This window comes from Arvicanthis niloticus, chromosome 4, assembly GCF_011762505.2.
Source record: "Arvicanthis niloticus isolate mArvNil1 chromosome 4, mArvNil1.pat.X, whole genome shotgun sequence".
NCBI classification, from domain to species: Eukaryota; Metazoa; Chordata; class Mammalia; order Rodentia; family Muridae; genus Arvicanthis; species Arvicanthis niloticus.
Window position 1 is genome coordinate 72,548,833 of NC_047661.1, and position 23,235 is coordinate 72,572,067.

At 41.0% G+C, this 23,235-nt stretch overlaps 1 protein-coding gene across 1 annotated transcript; it reads right to left on the minus strand.

Moving 5' to 3' along the window:
• Positions 1–938: 938 nt before the first annotated feature.
• On the minus strand, positions 939–18,577 carry LOC117707383 (TD and POZ domain-containing protein 4-like). The gene is made up of 4 exons (XM_034500811.1): positions 18,482–18,577; positions 16,072–16,172; positions 11,137–11,263; positions 939–2,072 (listed from the first exon to the last, which is right to left on the minus strand). The coding sequence occupies exons 1-4, from the start codon at positions 18,575–18,577 to the stop codon at positions 939–941; spliced, it is 1,458 nt and encodes a 485-aa protein (XP_034356702.1).
• Between the last annotated feature and the right edge of the window lie 4,658 nt (positions 18,578–23,235).

The following is a 23,235-nucleotide window of genomic DNA, read 5'->3' on the forward strand; positions in this document are numbered from 1 at the left end:
TATGGAGACCAGAAGAAGGCCTCAGATCCTCTGGATCACCAGTTACAGATGGTTGAGAACTCTCCTGTTTATGCTGGAAACTTCTCAAGGGTTCTCTAAGAAAGTGACAATTGATTTTTCCAGTTGAATTTTCTTTCTACTTTCCCAAAACTAAGTCACTTAGTCAGGGTTTCATTGTTGTGAAGAGACACCATGACCAAGGAAACTTTTAAAAAGGACATTTAATTGGGGCTGGCATACAGTTTCAGAGGTACACTCCATTATCATCATTGCAGAAAGCATGATAGTGTTAAAGTTTACATGGTGTTGGAGAAGGAACTGAGCACCTTGATATGAAGGCAGTTAGAAGGAGACTGTGTGACACTGGCCAGGGCTTGACCATATACATTACTTCAAAGCCCTTCCTCCACAGTGACACAATTCCTGTAACACTTCTTTCAACATGGCCAAGTTCCTAATAGTGCCACTTTTCATGGGCCATGCATATTCCAAATCACCAAACTGAGGTTTTTTATTTTTAAAGCTTTCTTTCCCTATCATTTCTCTTAAGACTAAACATTGAGGATTTACTTCTCCATTGCTCTGAGCCCCTGGTCATCTTTGTTGCTTAGTCCAATGCAGATAGGTTTCTCTGAAGAAACCCTTTGGGGCTGTGCTTCAGGCCAGTACCTAAGTTGAATCCCAGATTCCAAGACATCAAACAAAACTCATACAAGAATATCAATAGGGAAGATGTCAAGTAGTGTCCCAGATGCCAGTGCTGCCCATTCCCCCACCCACCACTCCAACATATTTAGAGCTATTGTAAGTACTGAGCTACCATGTTGCCCTCCCCCCAGATTCAGGATAAATGCTCCAGCAATACTATTGTCTAACCAGGACTAACTGGAAACAACACAGGTTGTTGCTGTTGGAAGACAGGTGTAGGTCATAGCTGATTAGGTCTTAAAGACTACTAAGTCCTTTGAGAAAGATGGCCCAGTAAACACTCTTGCAGAAGCCAGGAAGTGGAATGCTTCAGCCACCAAGTGGGGATGTGACTCCACCATTGACTTCCACCCCAAGGTCTCAGAGACCTCAGAAGCATGAAGTGCAATAAAATCCAGGGTCTGAGTCTTCAGCTGCTCTGTGCTGTGAAGGTCAGCCAGGATGAGAGTGTGTGCAGCATTCTCCACAGAGAGGTTCCCACAGAGTTCATCTTCACACATGACCTTCAAACCCTCCAGGCCATACTTGTCAGCAGCTGCCAGCACACCAGTGGCCATGGAATGGCTGTGGAGGTGTGGCACCTTCCCAGTGTAGATAAAGTCCATCATCGCCATGAAGACTTGGGGATCCAGGTCTTGGATCTCAACTTGATTTGTTAGGCTTTCCTTCATTTCATGTTCAAACATGGCTCTGAAAACTGGAGAGCGAGCTGCTAGGATGGCCTTGTGTGCCCTAAATTCTTGTCCACCTACTAGCAGGCAGCAGTCTGTGAAGAGGGAACTCTCCCACAGCTCCCCTAGGTCATCTGGCAACGTGTACCTTGGAATATTGATTGGAGGTCTTGCGTTCTGTACAGTAATGCTGAAGGAGCCTTGTTCCATGCTCATCTCACAGAGGAGGGTAAGTCTGTCATCTGGTAATAGCAATTCGGTTTGAGACAAGAGGAAATCTAGAAGGATGAACTTTTTTAATTCAAAGGCTTGGTGCGGCAGTAAACTATAGACATGTGGGCTCCTTGCATTATTGCATTTGTCCCCTGTGGCAGTTAAGATACAAACATTAAACTTTACCCAAACTGGGCTCTTTTCACAGCTGAGCAACATCAGGTTAAGTGACAGGTAACCTTCGCTTTCTTCATCAACCCCATTTGGGTATACTCTCAAACACCATGCCACTTTGTCATTGGCCTCTGATGGGAATGTCGGACTTGTAATACATTCCCCCATTTCCTCAACGAAACCAGAGAAGTTGCTAATGGTCCACCTGTAGCAGAAGTTCTGTTCACTACGCTGTGTGTAGTGCCACCTCTTGGTTTCCAGGTGCCAACATTTCTGGTTGAGGTACTTTGGATGTAAAACTAGAACCTGAAAAGAAGAAATAAAAGTTATTTACTCTTTACCATATAGGATACAGTTACAGATACTTTTTAGATTTGTTTTAATTTCTCCTAAGTTGCCCCTTCTATGAAGTTGAACACTTATGTCTTTCTAAAATTTTCCATTAGACTTTAACATTAGATTTAGAGAAAACAATCCAGGCTCCCTGTGGGGCTCTCTATCTCTTTCTGTCTCTGTCTCTCTCTCTCTCTGTTGAATTTTAAAAGAATAGATTTTGTTATTGTTAGTCTTTTATGTAGGCCCCACCCACCAGTTACTCAGCAATAGCCTGGTAAACTTGGCTTAGACAATGGGCTGTTTGAACCCCTCAAACACCCTTCCTCTCTCCTCTTCCTCTCTCTGAAGCCCTAATCTCTTTCTTCCTTTCTCCCCTCTACTTTGCCCCTTGCTCTCTACCTGTTTCTGGCCAGCCCCTCCTCCTCCTCCTCCTCCTGCTCTTCCTTCTCTTCCTCCTTCTCTCTCTCTCCCGTCTTTCTCTGCCTCTCCTCCCTTCTCATCACTACTCAACTCTCTGTCCAGTGCCCTAAATAAACTTTATTCTATACTAAACCTGTCATATGGCTGGTACCTCAGAGGGAAGGGATGCCTCAGCGTGGGTCCACCAGGGATCATTCCCACCCTCTCCATGCCTGGCTTTAACAAACACATCCTGGATTTCTTCTTATAAAACACATCATTGGTGTTGTGACTCAGATTTCAATACTCGCAGATTAATGTCTCCTGCTGCCAAATGAACTTTCCAGCCAACAGATCACTTTCTAGACCTATCCATCCAAACACCAGCAAATTGGTAAGTTCCCTCACCCACACTGGTCAGTGTAAACATCCCCTGGTCCTAAGGAAGGGATGTTGAGTTAGCAGCAACCCTGTGGTGTCCTTGTGGATGAAGACATTCAGTCTTTATGACTGGCCCCCTTGCTGAATCCTCATTTTAGGACATTTTCCCTTGAATGAGATTTCCCCTCTACTCTGAGTCATTTCCTTTTCTCACTGCTATGAAAACCCAGGACAGGGTAAACCATACTCTTCACTGCCCATTCAGGTACTTGCCTGAGCTCAGATACCAACCCACTGCTTGAGCCCATGGTGATCTGAACCTAATATTTTCATTATTAACTTATCCGCAGGATGCTGATAGGGGTAACTAATAACTGCCACTCTCACCCCAAAAGGGTATGTGTTCCCAGTCACTCCCAGGCTCCTTACTGGGATGCCACCCACTCTTAACGGCTTCCATATTCACAGGCTAAATTTGGTCCCAATATACACTAATCTATAACTCTATGTGGCTGTTTAAGGGCAAGTAGGGAAAAAAAAACCCTTTTACAACTCTCTCTAGCCATCCAGAAAAATGGAAAGATTTCTATGTAGTATTCTTTCCCACCACCTCCATTTCTAAATGCTTCATTTCTTTGCTCTTCCTCCCACACTTAGGCACAGCAACAAGACTGCCTAGATTGTGGTGTGATAACCACTGAGTAACAGTGTTCCCACATGATTCTACTATTGCCTCTGCGGCTGCCTCTACGCCCTTCTCTCCACTTTCCACCTTGCTTTTTACTACCTGCCCAACCTAATACCATGGGGCACAAAACATGCAGTGCTAGAGCAGAGTTGCAGGCACAGCACAGCTGCAGGCACTGCCTCTTACTCCCCGCCCCAGCCAAGGTGCTTGCTCTCTTGCCCTGCCCCATTTGTGCCCTGATTACACTAGGTTGACCTGCCACATAGGCTTCTGTGCTCCTGGGGGCCCACCACTCATTGTGGGGGACTCCTACCACGTCAGCCTCTGCTCCTCCTCTCCAAAAGACACCAAGAGCCACCAAAGATGTGGGAAGAACAACCCTCTGTTCTTCAAAGAGGAATCAGGTCAATACTTTCCCCCTCTTGTTAATGACTTCTCATTCATCAACAAGACCCATAGGTGTCTGCCTTCTCGCCAGCCTCATACAAATTAAATAAAAAGGAGATCCAGGAGCCAACCTTACTCCATTTTGAAGGAATAGTTTTAGGTTTTGTTTTTCCTCAGCTATCGACTCCTGAGAAAGCTGGTGGCCAATGGTCACTGCACCCTAAGGAAAGTGGTTGCTGTGCCCTGAGCCAGACAAAAACATTGGCGGTTGTATGATATCCACTGTGGCACAATGCCCAACTTCTGTGAAATTCCCCCAAACACATTATCCCTCTCCCTGCTTGTATGAATTGCCTGAGAAAATACTGCTCCATGGACCTTGATCAGAAAACTTGAGACTTTGTCTCGTTTTTTGCAACTCCTGTCTCTTTCATTCTCTCCCCTTCTCTCTTAGGGTATCCTGTTGTAGACCCCACAGGCTGGGGCATCTTATCACAGACAGACAGGGTTGTCTTACTCACAGCCTCACAATAAAGAATACACAACAAGTTCAGATGTAACCTTTCACACATTTAACCTTTGGTTACTTCCTTTTTAAATTTTAAGTTTCCTTTGATTGTCTTTAACCTATAGTCTTAAGGTGTTTCTCATGCTAAATCTATACAATCATCTGTCATAGTGAGAAACATAAGTTTCCTTTAGTTGTCTTTTAACTATGGACTTAAAAGTTGTTTCTCATGCTAAACTATGTGATCAACTATCATATTTATGAGGTTGTCAACTTTTCCAGTTTCCACTAATTTTCTTTTCAATACATACTTCAAAATCCATCTCATTATACTACATATATATATATATATATATATATATATATATATATATACATTTTATATATAAAATAAAGTCTCCTTTATTTTATATATAAAAATAAAGTCTCCTAAACAGAAATAAAAGCCGTTCTTGCTCCTTCTGCTCTATCAAAGGTTTTTGTCTTTTCTAACGTCATTTTAGAGATGGTTTATGCTGTTAACAAATATCTTTTGTAAACTTCTAAGCCCCCAAACACAGTCAGATCTACCTTTCATAGACCAAGGAGACTGAATTTGGATAAGTACATCTGGAATCAATAACATAAGTTCCCACTTGAGACCTCTTCTAGAGGGTGGGATTGGGACTCACCTCACCCAACCACCAAGACCTAAGGGTTTCAAATATACACCTAAGAAAATTTTTTTCCAAAAACTTTCTTAATTTTTTATATGTGTATATATATATATATATATATATATATATATATATATATATCATATCTATATATTATTATCTACTACTACTACTACTACTACTCCTACTCAAACACAAACATTTAATGTTTCAGCATCTTGTCAGGTCCAGGAGTTTACTCAAAATCAACGTTTATGAATGCTCCACAGAAGCAACCCACATGCTCCAATCTATTCTCACAGACATAGACACTTCAACTGGACCTGCCCCTTGTGCCTACAGATGGTTGCACAAACCCTGGATAGCAAGGAAATAGCCAACTCTCCTAAGAACAGACCACCATCCCCATCCAGGTTTTTTTAACAAGGTTTCTCTGTGTAGCCCTGGCTGTCCTGAAACTCACTCTGTAGACCAGGCTGGCCTCAAACTCAGAAATCTGCCTTCCTCTGCCTCCCAAGTGATGGGATTAAAGGCATGCACCACCACCGCCCGGCCTTTTCTTTGATTTCTCAGAGACATTTCATCCCAATGTCAGCACGAACTAACTAAAGAACATGACCACTCTACTCTTGCTCCACAATTGTCTCTGTGTAGTTTTTCCATTTATTTTAGATTAATCCAAAATAAAAGAATATTACCATTCCTTCTATGCTCCACCAAAGTGCTACCTGGCAATGGCCAGTTACACCTGACTCACTATAAAAGGGGATTTTTGACCCTGCTCACTCTCTTATTCTCTCTTACTCTCTTATGCTCCCTGACTCTGTAACCACTTTCTCTTTCTCTCTACTTCCTCCTCCCTCCTCTTCTGCATATTATCCTGGGCTGCCTCTCCTCTTCTTTTTCTCTCTATCCTCTCCTCATCCTCTCTCCTCTTCCCCCTTTATCTGCCTCTACTCCCCTTTTGTCCCTACTCAACTCCCCTTCCCATGCTCTAAATAAATCCTAGTATATAAATCTATCATATAATATCTATTATCATGTACTGTGGTTGGTACCACAGGAGGAAGGAATGCCTCAGCATGAGCTCACCAGGCACTCCCCTCATTCTTACCATACCTGGTTCTAACAAACATATCCTGGCTCTTCTTTCATGAAACAGAATAGTTATTATATTGAACTTTGGATTAGCTTAGAAAATGTTATACACTCATGTTTCAAGTTTATTGTATTAGTCATGTCATGTAGAACTTATAGAATGAATTCCTCTATATAAATAGAAAGTGGATATAAGACAAAACTTATAGGCTGATGTCCAGTTAATATAACAATGGCTAAAGTCAGTACTTACTTAGTCCACAAGGTTTGAAGTCTCAGATGTTCTTCAGTATATGCTGGGATTCTGAAGAAGCAGGCTCCAATGCCAGTGAAGAAATGGGCTTGCTAGTAAGATGAGAGCAAACAGGCAAAGACACAGAGCTTCCATCTTCCATGTGCTTATATAGGCCTAGAGCAGAAGGTGTGGCCCAGTTGAAGGTGTGTCTTCTAATCTCAAGATCTGGATTAAAGGTGTGTGGTTTCCTGCCACAAAACTCAGAGTAAAGGTGTCTGTTTTTCTACATTAAAATCTGTTTTATAACTGGATCTACTTCACTTTAACCAATAAAAAGATGCCTTCCAGTTTTACTTAATTCCAGAGATATCCCAGATGGCAATATGAATTGCCATCCCCAGTGTATTTTGCTTAATGTAGTCAATCTTCCATAAGTGAAGGGATCATGTCAATCTCTGCACAGCTATTATTTACCCTTGTGCTGGTCTTACACTAATTCCTGTTACAAACATGATCAGGGAAGAGGTATTTTCCTTAACTTGTCAGAAGTCTGATTGTTCACAAAAAGCAAGGCAGTTGGAAGAGCTTCTATATAGTGTGGGCAGGTAACAGAGCCCAAAACTCTGAGGGTGGCCTTCTTCTTTCCTGTGTGTTATTCCAATTAGACCTATAAACCTTGTGATGACTCCTACCAATTTGGATGATGGTCTTGTAGTCCCCCCTCAGGAAATCCTCCCTGGAAATCCCCTTTCAAAGTCACTTAAGGGTGTGGTTTAGAAATGTCCTAAATGTCAGATTTGAAACAGGGGATCCCCCTATCGAGTCCACAAAAGTCCCAGATACAGAGTCACTGATGCTTATAGTTTGCAATAAGTCTAACAGAGAAATAAAAAAAAAATAAAAATTAATTGATTGATTCATCTAATACTGAGGGATAAGCAATCTTGGAGCATGACATATAGGAGAGCTAGGAGCTGTCCTCTGAGAGGTTTTATTAGCAGCTAACTGAAACAGATGTAGATACAGCTAAGTATTAGACTGAGGCAGCTAGAGCCTAGAATACAAAATCTGTGCTACAAAGGACAGAGCTGGATAAGTGGCTCAAACACTTTGAGAAGCCCAGAAGATCATGAGTGGATCCCACATATTGTACAGTTATGGTTTTATTTTGCTTTTGATTGTGATTGTGCCCTGATATACTTCTCTCCTGAAGAAAGTATTTTGGTGGAGCCCACAATTAAGAGACTTTGAATTGTAAAAAGTCTTTGAATTTTTAAAACACATTGGATATTTCAAAGGGATTGAATTTTTAATGTGTAAGAATTTTCAAAGACTATGAGACTTTTAACGTTATTTAGATCTTGGGGATGAATAAGAAAGTAAGGGTTGAGGCTTAATAGTGATGTGTTTGTGTGTCAAGTTGACAAGGGGTCAATTGAACTGGCTGGTTTTGTGTGTCAACTTGACCCAGGCTGGAGTTATCAAAGAAAGGAACTTCAGCTGTGGAAATGCCTCCATGAGATCCAGCTATAAAGAATTTTCTCAATTAGTGATCAAAAGGGGAGGGCCCATTTTGGGTAGTGCCATACATGGGCTGGTAGTCTTGAGTTCTATAAGAAAGCAACATGAACAACACAGGGGAAGCAGGACAGTAAGCAACATCTCTCCATGGCCTCTGCATAAACTCCTGCTTCCAGCCTTGTATGAGTTCCAGTCCTGACTTTCTTTGGTGATGAACAGCAATGTGGAAGTGTAAGCTGAATAAACCCATTCCTCCCAACTTGCTTCTTGGTCATGATGTTTGTGCAGGAATAGAAACCCTGACTAAGACAATTACCTTGTTTGGCCACAGTGGAAAAGGATGTGCCTAATCCTAGTAGAGACTTAATGCTTCAGGGTGGGGGAGTGCCAATGGGCACCCTCTCTGAGGCAAAGGGGTAGGGGGTCTGAAGAACTCTGAGGGCAGACTGGGATAGCACAACATTTGTGATGCAACTAAATAAAAATATGGAAAAAAGAAGACAGTATCGAGAGAAAAGAAAGAGAGGAGGCAGTTTTTCCAGGAGAGTTTTACCAAGACAGGTAGAAGAGAGAACAATGGAGACATGGGTACAGAAAGACAGAAAGATTCAGAGAACCAGAAAGAGCCAGAGGAGCAGAATATATTGCCAAAGTTAGTATGAGGCCAAGCAGAGCAGTTAGGAAAAACTGTAAAAAACCCAGATTGAATCAGTTACACTGGAAAGGAATTTTAGATCACCCAGCCAGAGCTCATAAAGAACTATGAGGGAGTGAGCTTATTCAGATATAATTCTTAGATGCTAATAATCTTCTAGGCCTAGAATAGATTTTATAGAAACTATAACCTTCCAGTGCTAGGCCAAAAATTACATGTGGAGGCAGAAGGCCTCAGAGATGACAATAAATACATATGAATATTAGTTACTTTTACAATGAACACATTAGAAAATAAACTACTAGATCACCTCTGGAGATAAGACTGCTTAGGACGTCTTCAGTTTAGATACCAGTTTCCAGAAACTGTGAAAGATGTGATTCCAGTCTTTTGAGGACTCTGATTTGAGGTTGTGGTTCCTCCCACCAAGATCTTAAAAGAACCTGATACTAATAGTAGCAATAAGTCCAAGGAAGAATCAAAAATCACAACCAATTAACTGATTTATCCTGAGGGATGAGCAGCATTGAAGCCAGACAAACAGGAGAGCTGGGAGTTGCTGATCTGATTGAATTGTTGTAGTTATGTCTACCTCAGCCAGACTATAGGTCTAAGACAGACAAACTCGAGAGATAAGAGATGTAGGCAGAGTTTTACACTTCCTTTTACATAAGGGCAGCAATATCAACTCCAAATCTTTGATAGCTCATGAATATATGTTACAGACCTTGGAAAACAGCAAAATCTCTCTCTTTTCAGGGCCAGCAGACCAAGCATGCAGTCCAAGTCTGAAAAGGACAGAACTCACCAGTGGGCAACACACAGTAAGAGGTACTGAGAAGCTGAATCCTACTGACTAAAGAGATTGAATTAAGAAGCATTTAGGATATTCCTAAACCACACCCATAAGTGGCTCTGAAAAAGTATTTTTAAGGAGGATATTCTGTGGAGAACTAGAAAACCACAAACCAAATTGGGAAGAGTCATCACAAATTCTGTGGGTCTATATGGAGTAACACACAAGAAAGAAGAAAGCCACCTTCAGAGGGTTGGGGCTCTGCTTCCTGACCAATATACAGGAGCTGTTTCACATGCCTTTTGTGAACATCCAGACTTCTGACAGGTTAAGTAAAACACCCCTTCCCTGAATAGCTTTATGGCAGGAATCACTGTAAACAAGCATATGGGAAATAATAACTGTGCAGAGATTGACATGATCCCTTGATTTATGAAAGACTGATGATAGTAAGTATACTGGTGATGGCTATTCCTCATGTCTGGACTTCTGTGGACTTAAGTAACATACAAAACTGGAGGCATGTTTTTTTTTTTTTTTAAATTTCTTGCCTAAGTTAAAGTAGGTAGATCCAGTTCAAATATACACTCTTTAGGTAGAAAAACACACACCTTTAATCTGAGATTTGAGGCAGGAAATCACACACCTTTAATCCAAATCTTGAGACTAGAAGACACACCTTCAATGGGCTACACCTTCTGTTCTAGGCTTATATAAGCACATGGAAGAAGGAAGCTCTGTGTCTTTGCCTGTTTGCCCTCATCTTACTAGCAAGCCCATTTCTTCACTGGCATTGGAGCCTGCTTCTTCAGAATTCCAGCATATACTGAAGAACATCTGAGACTTCAAACCTTGTGGACTAAGTAAGTACTGACTTTAGCCATTGTTATATTAGCTGGATTTTTATGTTATTCTTAAATATCCTATTTCTATTTCTATAGAGGAATTCATTCTCTACATTCTCTACAGGACACTGACTAATATCTTGAGATGAGAATGTATAAATTTTTCCAAACTCTTCCAAAGTTGGTTAGAATAGCCAAAACTAGTTACCCTTGAGCTAAGATTCAATAAACTCACAGAAAAGCACACACACACACACACATACACACACACACACATACACACACACACAGAGAGAGAGAGAGAGAGAGAGAGAGAGAGACAGAGAGACAGAGAGACAGAGAGACAGAGAGAGACAGAGACAGAGAGACATAGAGACATAGAGACAGAGAAATTGAGGGGACAAATTGAAAGAAAAATCTGCAGTGTATCTATGATTGTATCCAACTAAGATGAAGAGTAAATAACTTCTAGTTCTTCTTTTCATATCAACTTTAACCTCCAAACTACCCCCAACAGAAATGTCAGAGAACCTGGAAGCAGAGAGGTGGGGCTCCACACATGTAAGTATTCAGAAATTCTGCTATGAATGGACCATTGGTAACATTTCTTTTTTCATGGGGAAAATTCTGAGAAAGATTACAAGCCTAGTTCACATTAGAGTCCAATGAGGAAATGGCTTGCTGTTTAAGTGTTTAAATCCAAATGGGATTGATGAAGAAAGCAAAAATTAGCTGTCAATTTTCTTGGTGTTGATCACTTATCCAGAGTGCAGTTTGGGCAAAGTTCAAGTTCTGGGTCATAAATTCACAAGGAGAGAAATATCCATGCATGAACAGTCCCAGTGTCATAAGCTTTCTGCTATACCAACACAGGGGATTCAAAAAGTTCATCCTTCGAGATGTCATCCTCTCCAATCTGCACTGGCTTCTCCCTGAAGACCAGTTCGCTATCTGCTGCAAGGTGAGCATAGTAGGAGCTTTCCTTAGCATTCCTGGACAGATAATGACACCTGCAATCAAGGTTCCAAGGCATGTGTTGGCAGATGACCTAAGGGACCTGTGGGAGAATTCCTTCTTCACATTCTGCTGCCTGTTGGTAGGTGGCCATGAATTCAGGGCTCACAAGGCCACCCTTGTCAGCTTCATTTCCCCAGTCTCATCTGCACCATGCAGCTGGGGGCACTAAACAGCAAAACAAGATATGTTTGAAAAACAAGATGTTTATCAGTGTGTGCTCAGCTGTTGTAGGCTGTTGAAAACAAGTCTCTTGTCAGGGTATATGGCTCAAGATGATAGCCGATTTCTGCTAGGAGTTGGCTCACAACAGAATATTCTTTTTGGTTTTGCTTTCCTGGGAACATTATTCTGTGTCTGTCCATGTGTACTTTGTTTATGGTTTCTATGCTAGTGCATCTGTTTTATTCTGTGTGTATTTTGTCTGTGGCTTTTGTTCCTGTGTACAAGATTTTTAGATCCCTAAGAGTGGACAGGAACAGAGTACCTCACTGGGTTTAGTGTTCACACATTTCATAATTTCCACCAAGTCATAGTAGGTTGAGGTCTGGTAGTTATTCGCAGGAAACTGAGCATCATTTATAGGAATAGATAGCCCACTTATGAACTAGGATGGACTGAAGAGGGAACTTTTCATTCCCCTACAATCTACAAGGTGAAGCATTTTGTGTATGAGGCCAAGGGCCACCTTGACCAAATATCAAATATTTCCACATGGCAGTAATAGTAAAAAAGCCACCTGTATGGTTGAAATCTTGCACAACTCTCCACCCTCTTCCCTTGCCCTCCTTCCCGCCTTGCTTCTTTCCTCTTCCCCTAAGGAAGATTTCAATACTTTTCCTTATATCCCTGCCCCTGCCCCTGCCCCTGCCCCTGCCCCTGCCCCTGCCCCTGCCCCTGCCCCTGCCCCTGCCCCTGCCCCTGCCCCTGCCCCTGCCCCTGCCCCTGCCCCTGCCCCTGCCCCAGCCCCAGCCCAACAGGTACAAGAAGAGGGAGGAGCAGCCCATAATTTACCTGACTCTCATCTGGAGTTTACTTCACACTCAGGCTGTACTGAGTGTTGCTTTACTGTACCAGACTGCTGACTCTACTATGACCTTACTCCTCCAATATTCCTAACACCTAGATATACTGGGTGACAGTTTATGTCCTATGTACCACTGGCCAATAATAACCTTTATAAATGGATATTGTAACCACCACCACCCCTTTTCAGAAAGACCCTCAGATATTATAGGTCTTTTATTTTCAATCACGCTGACTCATTAACCTACCTGGGATGACTGTCAGCAACTGCTACAGGTTCTCTTCACAACAGAAGATATAGAATTGTGGGAGATCCTTGCAAATTGGTTCTGGGAGCAAATGCACTGCCCACCCAAGTCTAGGCTAATATTGATACAGTCTTACATTTGACCAAATCTGACTGAGACTTAACACTGTTGAAAGTTGAAAGAGGCTGTGGGTATAACACCGAAGTGTTTTGGGTGGGCCGCAGAGAAGCTGGTAGGTAGTTTATATAAGGGAAACTAACCCACAAATCTAAGGTAAGCCAGGTGAAATAATGAGAGCCCTGGAGAATATCTAGGAAGGGATTTTTGAAGCCTATAGGAACTACATTCGCTTTGACCCAGTAATAAGAGAAACTAATCAGTGGCAAATATGGATTTTGTTAAACAAACTACCCCTGATATCTGTCAACAAATTCACTACCTGGATGGTTTTGCTGGTAAGCAGATTCATACATTCATATAGCAAGAACTATATGACCGAGAGTCTTCGGGCTTAACCCTACTCCACGAGCCATCAGTAACCCGATGATAATTGCAATGATGATAATTGGCTGTACCTCTGAAGCTGTATGCCAGCCCCAATTAAATGTCCTTTTTAAAAGTTACCTTGGTCATGGTGTCTCTTCACAGCAATGAAACCCTGACTAAGTCACTTAGTTTTGGGAAAGTAGAAAGAAAATTCAACTGGAAAAATCAATTGTCACTTTCTTAGAGAACCCTTGAGAAGTTTCCAGCATAAACAGGAGAGTTCTCAACCATCTGTAACTGGTGATCCAGAGGATCTGAGGCCTTCTTCTGGTCTCCATAGCTATGATGGTTTGGATATGTTTGGCCCAGGAAGTGTACCTTGAGGGGTGGCCTTGTTGGAGTAGGTATGGCCTTGTTGGAGGAAGTGTGTCATTGTGGGCATGTGCTTTAAGACCCTCATTTTAGCTCCCTGTAAGCCAATCTTCTGGAAGATTTCAGATGAAGGTGTAGAACTCTCTGCTCCTCCTGTACCATGCTTGCTTGGAGGTTGCCATGTTCCAGCCTTGATGATAATGGACTGAACTTCTGAACCTGTAAGCCAGCCCCAATTAAATGCTGTCCATATAAGAGTTTCCTTAGTCAAGGTGTCTGTTAACAGCAGTAAAACCCTAAGACAATGGCCAAAACCAGCTCTTTAGACAAAACTATATCCTAATAAAATCTGATATGAATTAGAAAGATGGAATGTGTTTATGGAATCCTTTCATGGATTGCCTTGGTGTTTGTATTTTGATGCTAATCCTATCCCGGAGGAAGAGCAGGTCTCTTACTCAGGTGATTCTATGTGAACCTGCTCCCCATTTTAACTGGTCACATAAAGACTAGAGCCTGTGATTGGGCAGTGGAAGGGAAAGGCGGGACTAGATGTTTTAGAGAAGGAGAGAGGAAGAAAGAAAAGAAAGATTAGAAGGAAGAACAGAGAAAGAGGAAATGGAGGAAGAGGAGGTGAAAGATGGAGCAGAACTGCATAGCATAGAGGGGCCACAAGTAGCAGGGATCTCATAGCTTGAGAAGAGAGTGGTGTAGTGGGAAATCTGCCCAATCTAGGCATGCAGGTGATAAATATAACTGAGTTGTGTGTTCTTTGCATGGGCATATTTAACAAACTGTACTGTAGAAACGGGATGGCTGTATGTAGAAAATGCAAATATATCCAAACCTATTACCCTGTACAAACTCAATTTCAACAGGATCAAAGACCTCAACATAAAACCAGGTATACTAAAAAAAAAAAAAAAAAAAAAAAAAAAAAAAAAAGAAAGTAGAGAATAGCCTTGAATTCATTAGCACTGGAGAAGTCTTTCTGAACAGAACATTGATAATGTTACCACTAAGATCAACAATTAGTAAGTGAGACCTCATGAGACTGAAAAACTTCTATAAGGCAGAGGATAATGTCATTTGGACAAAGCAGCAGCTTACAAAATGAGAAAAGATTTTACCAATTCCACATCTGAGTGAGGGCTAATATAATAACTATATTTTGTTTAAATTAAGAAACTTGATGATAGGTTATTTCTTAGCTGGTGAAGTGAGCCAATCCAAGCCCGATTAGAATATATTAAAGGCAGGCTTATTGGGAAGCTGCTCTGAGGCTGGCAAGTTCACTGGCACAAAGGAAGAATGCCAAGGAAGTAGAGATGGACTTGAGTGGTAGGGAGAGAGAAAGGGTGAATGTGGCAAGAAGTGGAAGAGAGAGAGACAGAGAGAGAGAGAGAGAGAGAGAGAGAGAGAGAGAGAGAGAGAGAGAGAGAGAGAAAGGTGTCTGAGTTATATAGGAATGAGTCTCTGAGGGGACAGCCTAGCCTGTGGGCTGGTAAATTCAAGGTTGGGGGCAGTGTATGCTAGGTAGGGATTGAGGGATGCTCCAAGAACCTAGAGGCCTAGTTTGTTTTGATATGTAAAATATGCACATCAGTCCCTTTTCCCAGGATCTGAAACCAAACCCTTGATGTCAAAAAAAACCCCAAGTAACCCAATTAAAAATGGGTACAGATATAGAGAATTCACAATAAAGAAAATTCAAATGACTAAGAATCACTTAAAGAAATGTTCAAAATTGTTAGTCATCAGAGAAATGCAAATCAAAACTACTTTGAGATCCCACCTTATGTCTGGCAGAATGGCCAGTGTCTGTACAACAAGGGACACAGCTCACACTAGCAAAGATGTGCACCCAGGAGAACATCCCTCCAATGCTACTAGGAATGCAAACTCTCATAGCCACTATGTAATTGACTATAGTGATTGCTCAGAGAGTTAAAAATCAATTTACCCCAAGATCTGCCAATACCACCGTTGGGCATATACACAAAGCATGCTTCTTTCTCCCACAGGGACACTTGGTCAACCACTGTGGAATACATATCAAGAAATACTATCACATCCAACAGGACTCAAGGTAGTCCACACTTCTCTTGTTCTTTTTTTATCAGTTGGTGTTGTTGATAATCTACCCTGGGCACCAACCAATGTGTGCAGGCTGAGATTCTTAGATGATGTTCGTTAGTTGGTGGGGAACTGAATTCACTCATCAGTAAAGAACTAAAACACTTTAAGTCAGTCAATTCTGCTAAGGCCAATCCTTTAAATGCAGTTGTTTGTTTTGTTTAGTGCATTTAATAACTAGGGTCTACAGGTATAAAAGCCTAGATTTTTAATAAAATGCCCTTTGTCCCCACCAGAAAAATTGTATGGGTATTGGCATTTACCTATTCATTGTATTAGGGAAGCTAAAAAGTAGTCTACTGCCTCTGTCATGTACTACCACACTAACAGAAGGCAAGCCCAGCTGAAGTTGCATGCAGTCAGAAACTCAAATTTTACTATTAGTCTTCTCCCCCGGTAAAAGGCTGTGGATCAGAAAGCTTTTATGTACTTTTCCCAGAAAACAAAGAGAACTTTGGTCAAACCCAATTCTTAAAAAGCCATCATAATTGCTTTTAAGTAAGTGTCCCGGCCCGTACTGCCCGGCTTTGTGGGCCAAAATGTTTCGGCCTGCTCCGCTCAATGCTTGGAGGCCACTGTGTCTTGGCCCAAACTGCCGCTCATGTCCGAGGGTCAGGGTCTAGTGAGAGAGAGAGTGGGAATAAAGGGGAAGAGACACGAAGAATGGAGACAAGACAGAAAGTCTGATCAAGTCTCAAGTCTCATACCAAGCCTTGTCTCTCTTCTAGAAGGGAATTCTGAGGTATTTATATGCTTTTGCCATGTCCCTTACAGGTGTTGATATGACATAAGCCTTACAGGTGTCTATAGCATGGATAGCACATGCACTGTGTGCCTTGCAGGCTTGGATACCACGTGTGCCTTACAGGCATATATGGCCTGGATAGCATGTGGACAGCACGTGAACTGCATGCCTTGCAGGCGTGGCTACCACGTGCGCCTTGCAGCTGGGGGCAATAAACAGCAACACAAAATATGTGGGATATCGGAGTGTGCTTCAGCTGTTGTAGGCCATTGAAAACCAAATCTCTTATCAGGATATATGGTTCCAGATGGCTGCAAAGATAATCTAGCCACTTTCTGCTAAAAGTCGGCTCCCAACAGGTCCCCCTTTTTACATTTTTTTTCAAAAGGGAAGGCTGGGAAAAACTTATGGAAACCGTGCCTGTCCTAGGTTGGAACAAAGGACCCCAGCCTCTCTTAAGATGGTGAGGCCTCCCTTATTTTAGGGGCAATGGTCTCAATATGCTCTCTTACCCATCATTGGCTATCCGGCTTAGCACGTAAGTTAGGGGTTAATCCTCATCTGTCTTGATGACAGAGGTTTAAGAGTCCCCTGCTTCCAGCCTGTAATATTGGACCTGCATGGGTTTCATTTGAATAGCATCTATCTGTTGTTGTATAAAAGCCATCAGTCGCCAGGTGGTGGTGGTGCACGCCTTTAATCCCAGCACTTGGGAGGCAGAGACAGGCGGATTTCTGAGTTCGAGGCCAGCCTGGTCTACAGAGTGAGTTCCAGGACAGCCAGGGCTACACAGAGAAACCCTGTCTCGAAAAACAAAAGAAAAAAAAAAAAAAACAAAAAAAGCCATCAGTCAGTTGAACCACATCAACCCAAGAGACAAGAGAGTTAATGCCTAAACAGCTGGTATAAAAGCAACACTCTTTAAGGCAACACACAACTTCCCCTCTTGGAGAAGTAAAAGGTCTAAGCCTTGTACCCACAAATTTTCAATAGAAGAAATTATACCAATGAAATCTTTGAATTTGTATCAGCTTAGTAACAATTATACAGATTTAGACAGCCTAGTATTAACCACCTCAGTCCCCAAGTCCAGGGAATTGGGGTGCCGACTCTTCATTAACTTCTTCAAGCTGAACATGGGCGTTGAGATATTAGAAGAGGGATGAGGGGAAGGGTAAATTGATAAGCATCTGAAATCTGTCTTAACTGCATCCAGCTGGAAGTCCAGGGCATCAGTGAACATGCAGGTGATAAGAAGATTCATTCACCAAGGCTGTGTATTTGGTAATATACAAATCTCAAAACAAGTTTTAGTATCAAGATAATTATTTTGATTCTCTGAAATCTAGTGTTCTGGAGGCCTACCTCTGTCATGTCTGATCCATATAATTCTGGAAGACATAACTACTACCTTAATGACCTCATCAGAAAACTCATAGAAAAACTTTTTTTTTTCCAAATTAGCCTTTCCTTAAGCCAGTAACCAGAAAAACCTTTACATTGAGTTTTTATCCAGAAAAATATAACTATACAACTCAGAATCACACCCATTTTGAAAGTTAAATCAATTAACATTATCATTCTGCTCAGCTTTCTATTTATTCCTCTCGTCTTTAAAGCTTTTTTCATCTGTTTTTACTCACTTATTTCTTGCCCCATTTTCATTACTATAACCTTTATTTATTTATCTGTTTGGCTCTCTTGACTCACAGCAGCCTGTAATTTACTCCTTGCATCTTTAAAACCTTTTTCATCTGTTTCTGCTTACTTATTTCTTGCCCTGTTTTTGTTACTATAACCTTTATTTATTTATTTATCTGTTTGGCTCTCTTGACTCACAGCAGCCTGTAATTTACTCCTTGCATCTTTAAAACCTTTTTCATCTGTTTCTGCTTACTTATTTCTTGCCCTGTTTTTGTTACTATAACCTTTATTTATTTATTTATTTATCTGTTTGGCTCTCTTGACTCAGAGCAGCCTGTAATTTACTCCTTGCATCTTTAAAACCTTTTTCATCTGTTTCTGCTTACTTATTTCTTGCCCCGTTTTTGTTACTATAACCTTTATCTATCTGTTTGGCTCTCTTGACTCAAAGCAGCCTGCAATTTACTCCTTGCATCTTTAAAACCTTTTTCGTCTGTTTTTGCTTATTTTTTGCCCCATTTTTGTTACTATGCAATCACCTTTGTTTCACTTCCGAATTCAGTCAGCTCCTTCAGTCGACTGGTTTTCCATCGCAGGGTGTCTTCCACTGTATCCCGCTTACTGGAGCCCCACATTATGCGCCACGAATGTTGCGAACCTTTTCTCTGCCTCAACACTTTGGGGGCTAAGTGCTCTGGTCAAGAGAGAGAGTGGGGCTCTTGGGGCAGGAGACGCAAAGAATGGAGACAAGACAGAGGTTCTGATCAAGTCTCAAGTCTCATACCAAGTCTCTTTTATTGAAAGGAATTCTGAGGTATTTATACACTTTTGCCATGTGCCTTGTAGGCTCGTGGATACCACATGCCTTGCAGGTGTTGATATGACGTAAGCCTTACAGGCGTCTATAGCATGGATAGCACGTGCACCGTGCTCCTTGCAGGCTTGGATACCACGTGTGCCTTACAGGCATATATATAGCCTGGTTAGCACATGGACAGCACGTGAACTGCATGCCTTGCAGGCGTGGCTACCATGTGCGCCTAGCAGCAGGGGGCAGTAAACAGCAACACAAAATATGTGGGATATCAGAGTGTGCTTCAGCTGTTGTAGGCCATTGAAAACCAAATCTCTTATCAGGGTATATGGTTCCAGATGGCTGCAAAGATAATCTAGCCGCTTTCTGCTAAAAGTCGGCTCCCAACAAGTAGGTAAAATAGTAAACTATAACCAGACACAATTTTCTTTAAATTCTGAAATTTATACTGGAAAAAATAAACCTATTTCTTATAAACATCTAAACAACACATCAAAGAATAGATGCCTAAAGCAGTAGCTTTATTTGACACTGTATTCCTAGAATTAGTCTTTAAGATTTTGTAACAGGAAAAATGTCTTGAAAGCATTCCCCTTTCCCTGTTCTAAAGTATTCCCAGTTACCCTCACCTACCTAGGCCCTTGAACCTCTGTTTTTCCACTCAGCCTTGCTTTATTGCATGTCCCCTCATTATTTAGCCCTATAAACTAACTCTACATTACACTCTATAATCCAACTTTTTCTAGATTATATAATAACAGCTGAGGAAGGTATTATACCTGAGCCAATCCATCCACATCTTTCCTAAAGAATGAGGACAAGTATTTGGGATGAAATGACTTTACCAATGTCTGAATAATGGGAAGGTTGTAAGGTAATTATTGATTGTAGTCTCAACTAACTGGGCTTTTGGATGCATGGAAACTGAAAATCTAGCTATTCCTGCACACTTGCACTATTTACTGTAACTTGGTTTCCACAGCATTCATAATGCTTTACTTATAAAATATGAACTGTTTTAGTTTATCCATGTCACTGTTTTTTCAAACTAACCATATATGCCCCACTAATACAAAGGGCACTGATTGGAGTTCAAACCAGCAAATAGCTTACCAAATGTCTGCTAAGCACCTGTTAAATGAAATCATTTTTCAGCAGAAAATGCAGCATATGTGCTTTCAACTTTAAATAACTAAATTTCTAAGTATAAAGAAGAAAGGCTACTTCTGGTTTTCAAAGCATTAAAGAACACCAAATCATACACTAACACTAATTACACTGACCATTTCTGGAACACAGGATAACAAGATCCCAAGTACTAGGACCTACTTCTTGAAGAGTTCAAATTGTAATCCTTTAGTTTCTTTTATTTATTTTGTGGCACTAACTACAAAGCCCTTTTTACTTTTAACTCAACTTATTAAAGGGGTAGAAAAAGATTTGATTAACAGCACAAAATAAGATTAGTCAAACTGAACAATTTATCGCTGATCTGAGGCTCGCCTTGTTTTACACTAATGTAGAATTTACACTGTCCCTACAAATGGTAGGTATCAACACTTAAAGGGAATCAAGAAGGCAATCATGTTTGGTAGCAAACTTTCATTTAACTCTTACAACCTTTATAAAATCAGCCTTTATAAAACCTTTATAACTCAACCTTTATAAAAAGCCAACATAATTGAAAAATTGGGTTCTCCCTCTAAAGCCTGAACTACCCAAAGCTTGAACAGTTAATTTAAAAATAAGCAAAACAAAATGGACGCCTGCAGCAGATCCTGCTGCAATACTTTAAAAAAATCTAAATGAGCTTAATCTTTTTTTAAAGTTATTTTAGCTCAAAGGCTACAAAATCAAAATTATCTTAATTCTACAAAGAGTGAGGGCTTCATACCACCATTTTAGAACCTCATCTTTTTCTCATTAAATTTGGCCACAAATCAAATTCCTTGTTCTCCTTCAGCTTGAAGAAGGTAATGAAGAGTTGGCATGCAAATTCCCTGGACTTTGGGATTGAGGTGGTTAATATTAGGCTGTCTTTCTAGAGAAATTAATGGTTTTATTGGAACAGAAGGAAGAGCTAAAGTTGATTACATAGCCATAATCTATTGGTAGAAATCTGTATAATTGTTACTAAACTGATGCAAATTCAAGGGTTGTATTGGTATAATTTCTGTTATTTCAAAATTTGTGGGTACAAGGCTGAGACCTTTAACTTCTCCAACAGAGGGAGTTCTGTGTTGCCCTTTTAAAAAGAGTGTTGCTTTTATACTGGTCATTCAGGCATTGGTAAATCTCTTGTCTCTCGGGTCCATGCTGTTCAACAGACTGATGGCTTTTGTATGACAACAGATAGATGCTATTCAAATAAAATCCATACAGATCCATTATTACATGCTGGAAGTAGGGAACTTTAAAATTCTGTCATTGAGACTGAAAAAGATTAACCCCTTTTCCATGCTAAGCCAGACAGTCAATGACAGGTAAGAGAACACCTCAAAACCTTTGACCCTAACTGGAAGGCCTCACCATCCTAAGACAGAAGCTCAATCAAAGTGCTATTGAGTATCCAAAGAGGAGAAAGGGAGCCTGGGGTCCTTGGTTCCGACCTAAGGCAGGCATGGTTTCCGTAAGTTTTCCCACCCTTTCCTTTGGAAAAAATTTAAATATTTTTTCTAGCAGAAAATTAAAAAAAAAAAAAAATCCTAGCTGAAAGCAGTTATCATCTTTGCAGCCATCTCAAGCCTGACAAGAGACTTGTTTTCAACAGCCTACAACAGCTGAGCACACTCAAACATCTCCTTTTTCTCACATATCTCTTGTTGTTTATTGCCCACAGCTGCAAGGCAAATGTGGTAAAGTGTCTTCAGCTGTGTTCCCCTGCTTGTGCTTATATATACCCATGATTTCCTTTCAATAAACAGGACTTGATCACACACCCTGTCTTGTCACCATACTTCTAGTCTCTTTCTCCTCCATTCTCACTCTCTTTCTTGCTAGACCCTGTTGACTGACCCAAATGGGTCAGGTCACTTGACCCCCAAACATGGGGCAGCACGGAGTCGTGTGAGCAGGGACACTTCACCTTTTACTAGAAGACTATATAAGGACATGGATGAAGAAAGTTTTGCTCTTTGTCTGTTTTAGAGCCCATTTCTTCAGAATTCCAGGATATACAGAAGGCCGCCTGAGACACACAGCCTTTGAAACAGAGCAACTATTAGATTCTTGGACTTAACAATTCAGAGTTGGCAATGGTTGGATTACTTGAACTGTGGCCTGAAATTCTTCTCTCTTGCTTTCAATCTCTCACTCTGTCTCTCTTGCTCTCTCTTTCTTTCCCCTACTGGGTTGCCTTGTCCAACTTGATATGAGACTTTGTACTAAATTAGGCTAAGATCAGTGAGTGAATATCCCTGGGAGGCCTCCTGAATTACCTGAAGGGAAATGAAAGAGGAGTGTACCAGGGGAGAGAAATAGGGGTAGAAAATGGGAGGAGTGAAGAGACAGGGTCAGGTGAAGAGGGCCAGCCAGGGGGTCTAGGTCCATGTTAAGAACTGGGACACAGTGAAGAGGAGGGACAGAGGGATTAGAGATAGTTGTGGAGTGGAATGAGAAATTGGAATGTGTTTGTGAGAAGATGCCCTACCTGGAATTCTTAAGGCCTAGCCTTCCTGGCCTATGGTCTGGAGGGAATTCCCCCCTGAATTGGAAGCTTGAACACAGCAATCAGGAGGAAAGAGGGGTTAGGGGATACTGTTTCAAAGGGGGCAAGTGAGGTGACTTTTATTGACTGCTTCTACTTTATTAGGAGTTATGTCTGTTTAGTTGACTATCTGACTTTGATTTTGCCTTGATAAGGGTTACATATCCAGAAAAATTTCAAGTTATTTTAGATTTTCCAATGTCCTGAAGCAGTTTTGAGAAGTGTGTCCCTGTGAATCTCTAGATTTTCTCCATATCTGTTGTTAATGTCTCACCTTTAATTCCAGATAAGGTGAATTTGTATATTTTGTCTCTGCACTTGTGTTAGTTTGGAATTGGAATTATTAATTTGTTGATTTTCTCAAAGAACCAACTACTATTTCATTTATTCTTTGGAAATTTTAAATTCTTCACTTCCTGAATTTTCTCAGTATTTGTTTTCTTATCAATTCTCTTTCTATTTTTAGGCCTTAACAAATTTGTACTTTTTCTTCCACTGTTTGTTTTGTTTTCCTGGATCTCTTTAATGGATTTCTTTCTTTCCTCACACTATTGTATGTACTTTTATGAATTTGTTAAAGGAATCTCTTCATTCTCTCCTGAATGACCTCTATCACCTTCATACAGATTATTTTAAAGTCTTTCCTTGTGCTTCAGCCCTGTTGGAATGTTCAGGGAGTGCTGTGTAAGGATAGCTGGACTCTAGTGTAGACATAATGCCCTGGCTGTTAGTGATTGTGTTGTTTGTGCTAGCATCTAAGATGCTGGCATTGC

Bases quoted from the DNA above. Each gene is read 5' to 3' on its own strand.
- LOC117707383 (XM_034500811.1), bottom strand. From the start codon at position 18,577: ATGTGGGGCTCCAGTAAGCGGGATACAGTGGAAGACACCCTGCGATGG. The intron at 16,173-18,481 runs GTGATTGCATAG...CTCTCTCACTAG, and splicing joins AATTCGGAAGTGAAACAAAG to ACCCTGACCCTCGGACATGA. The intron at 11,264-16,071 runs GTACGGGCCGGG...TTATCTGTCCAG, and splicing joins TTGGCCCACAAAGCCGGGCA to GAATGCTAAGGAAAGCTCCT.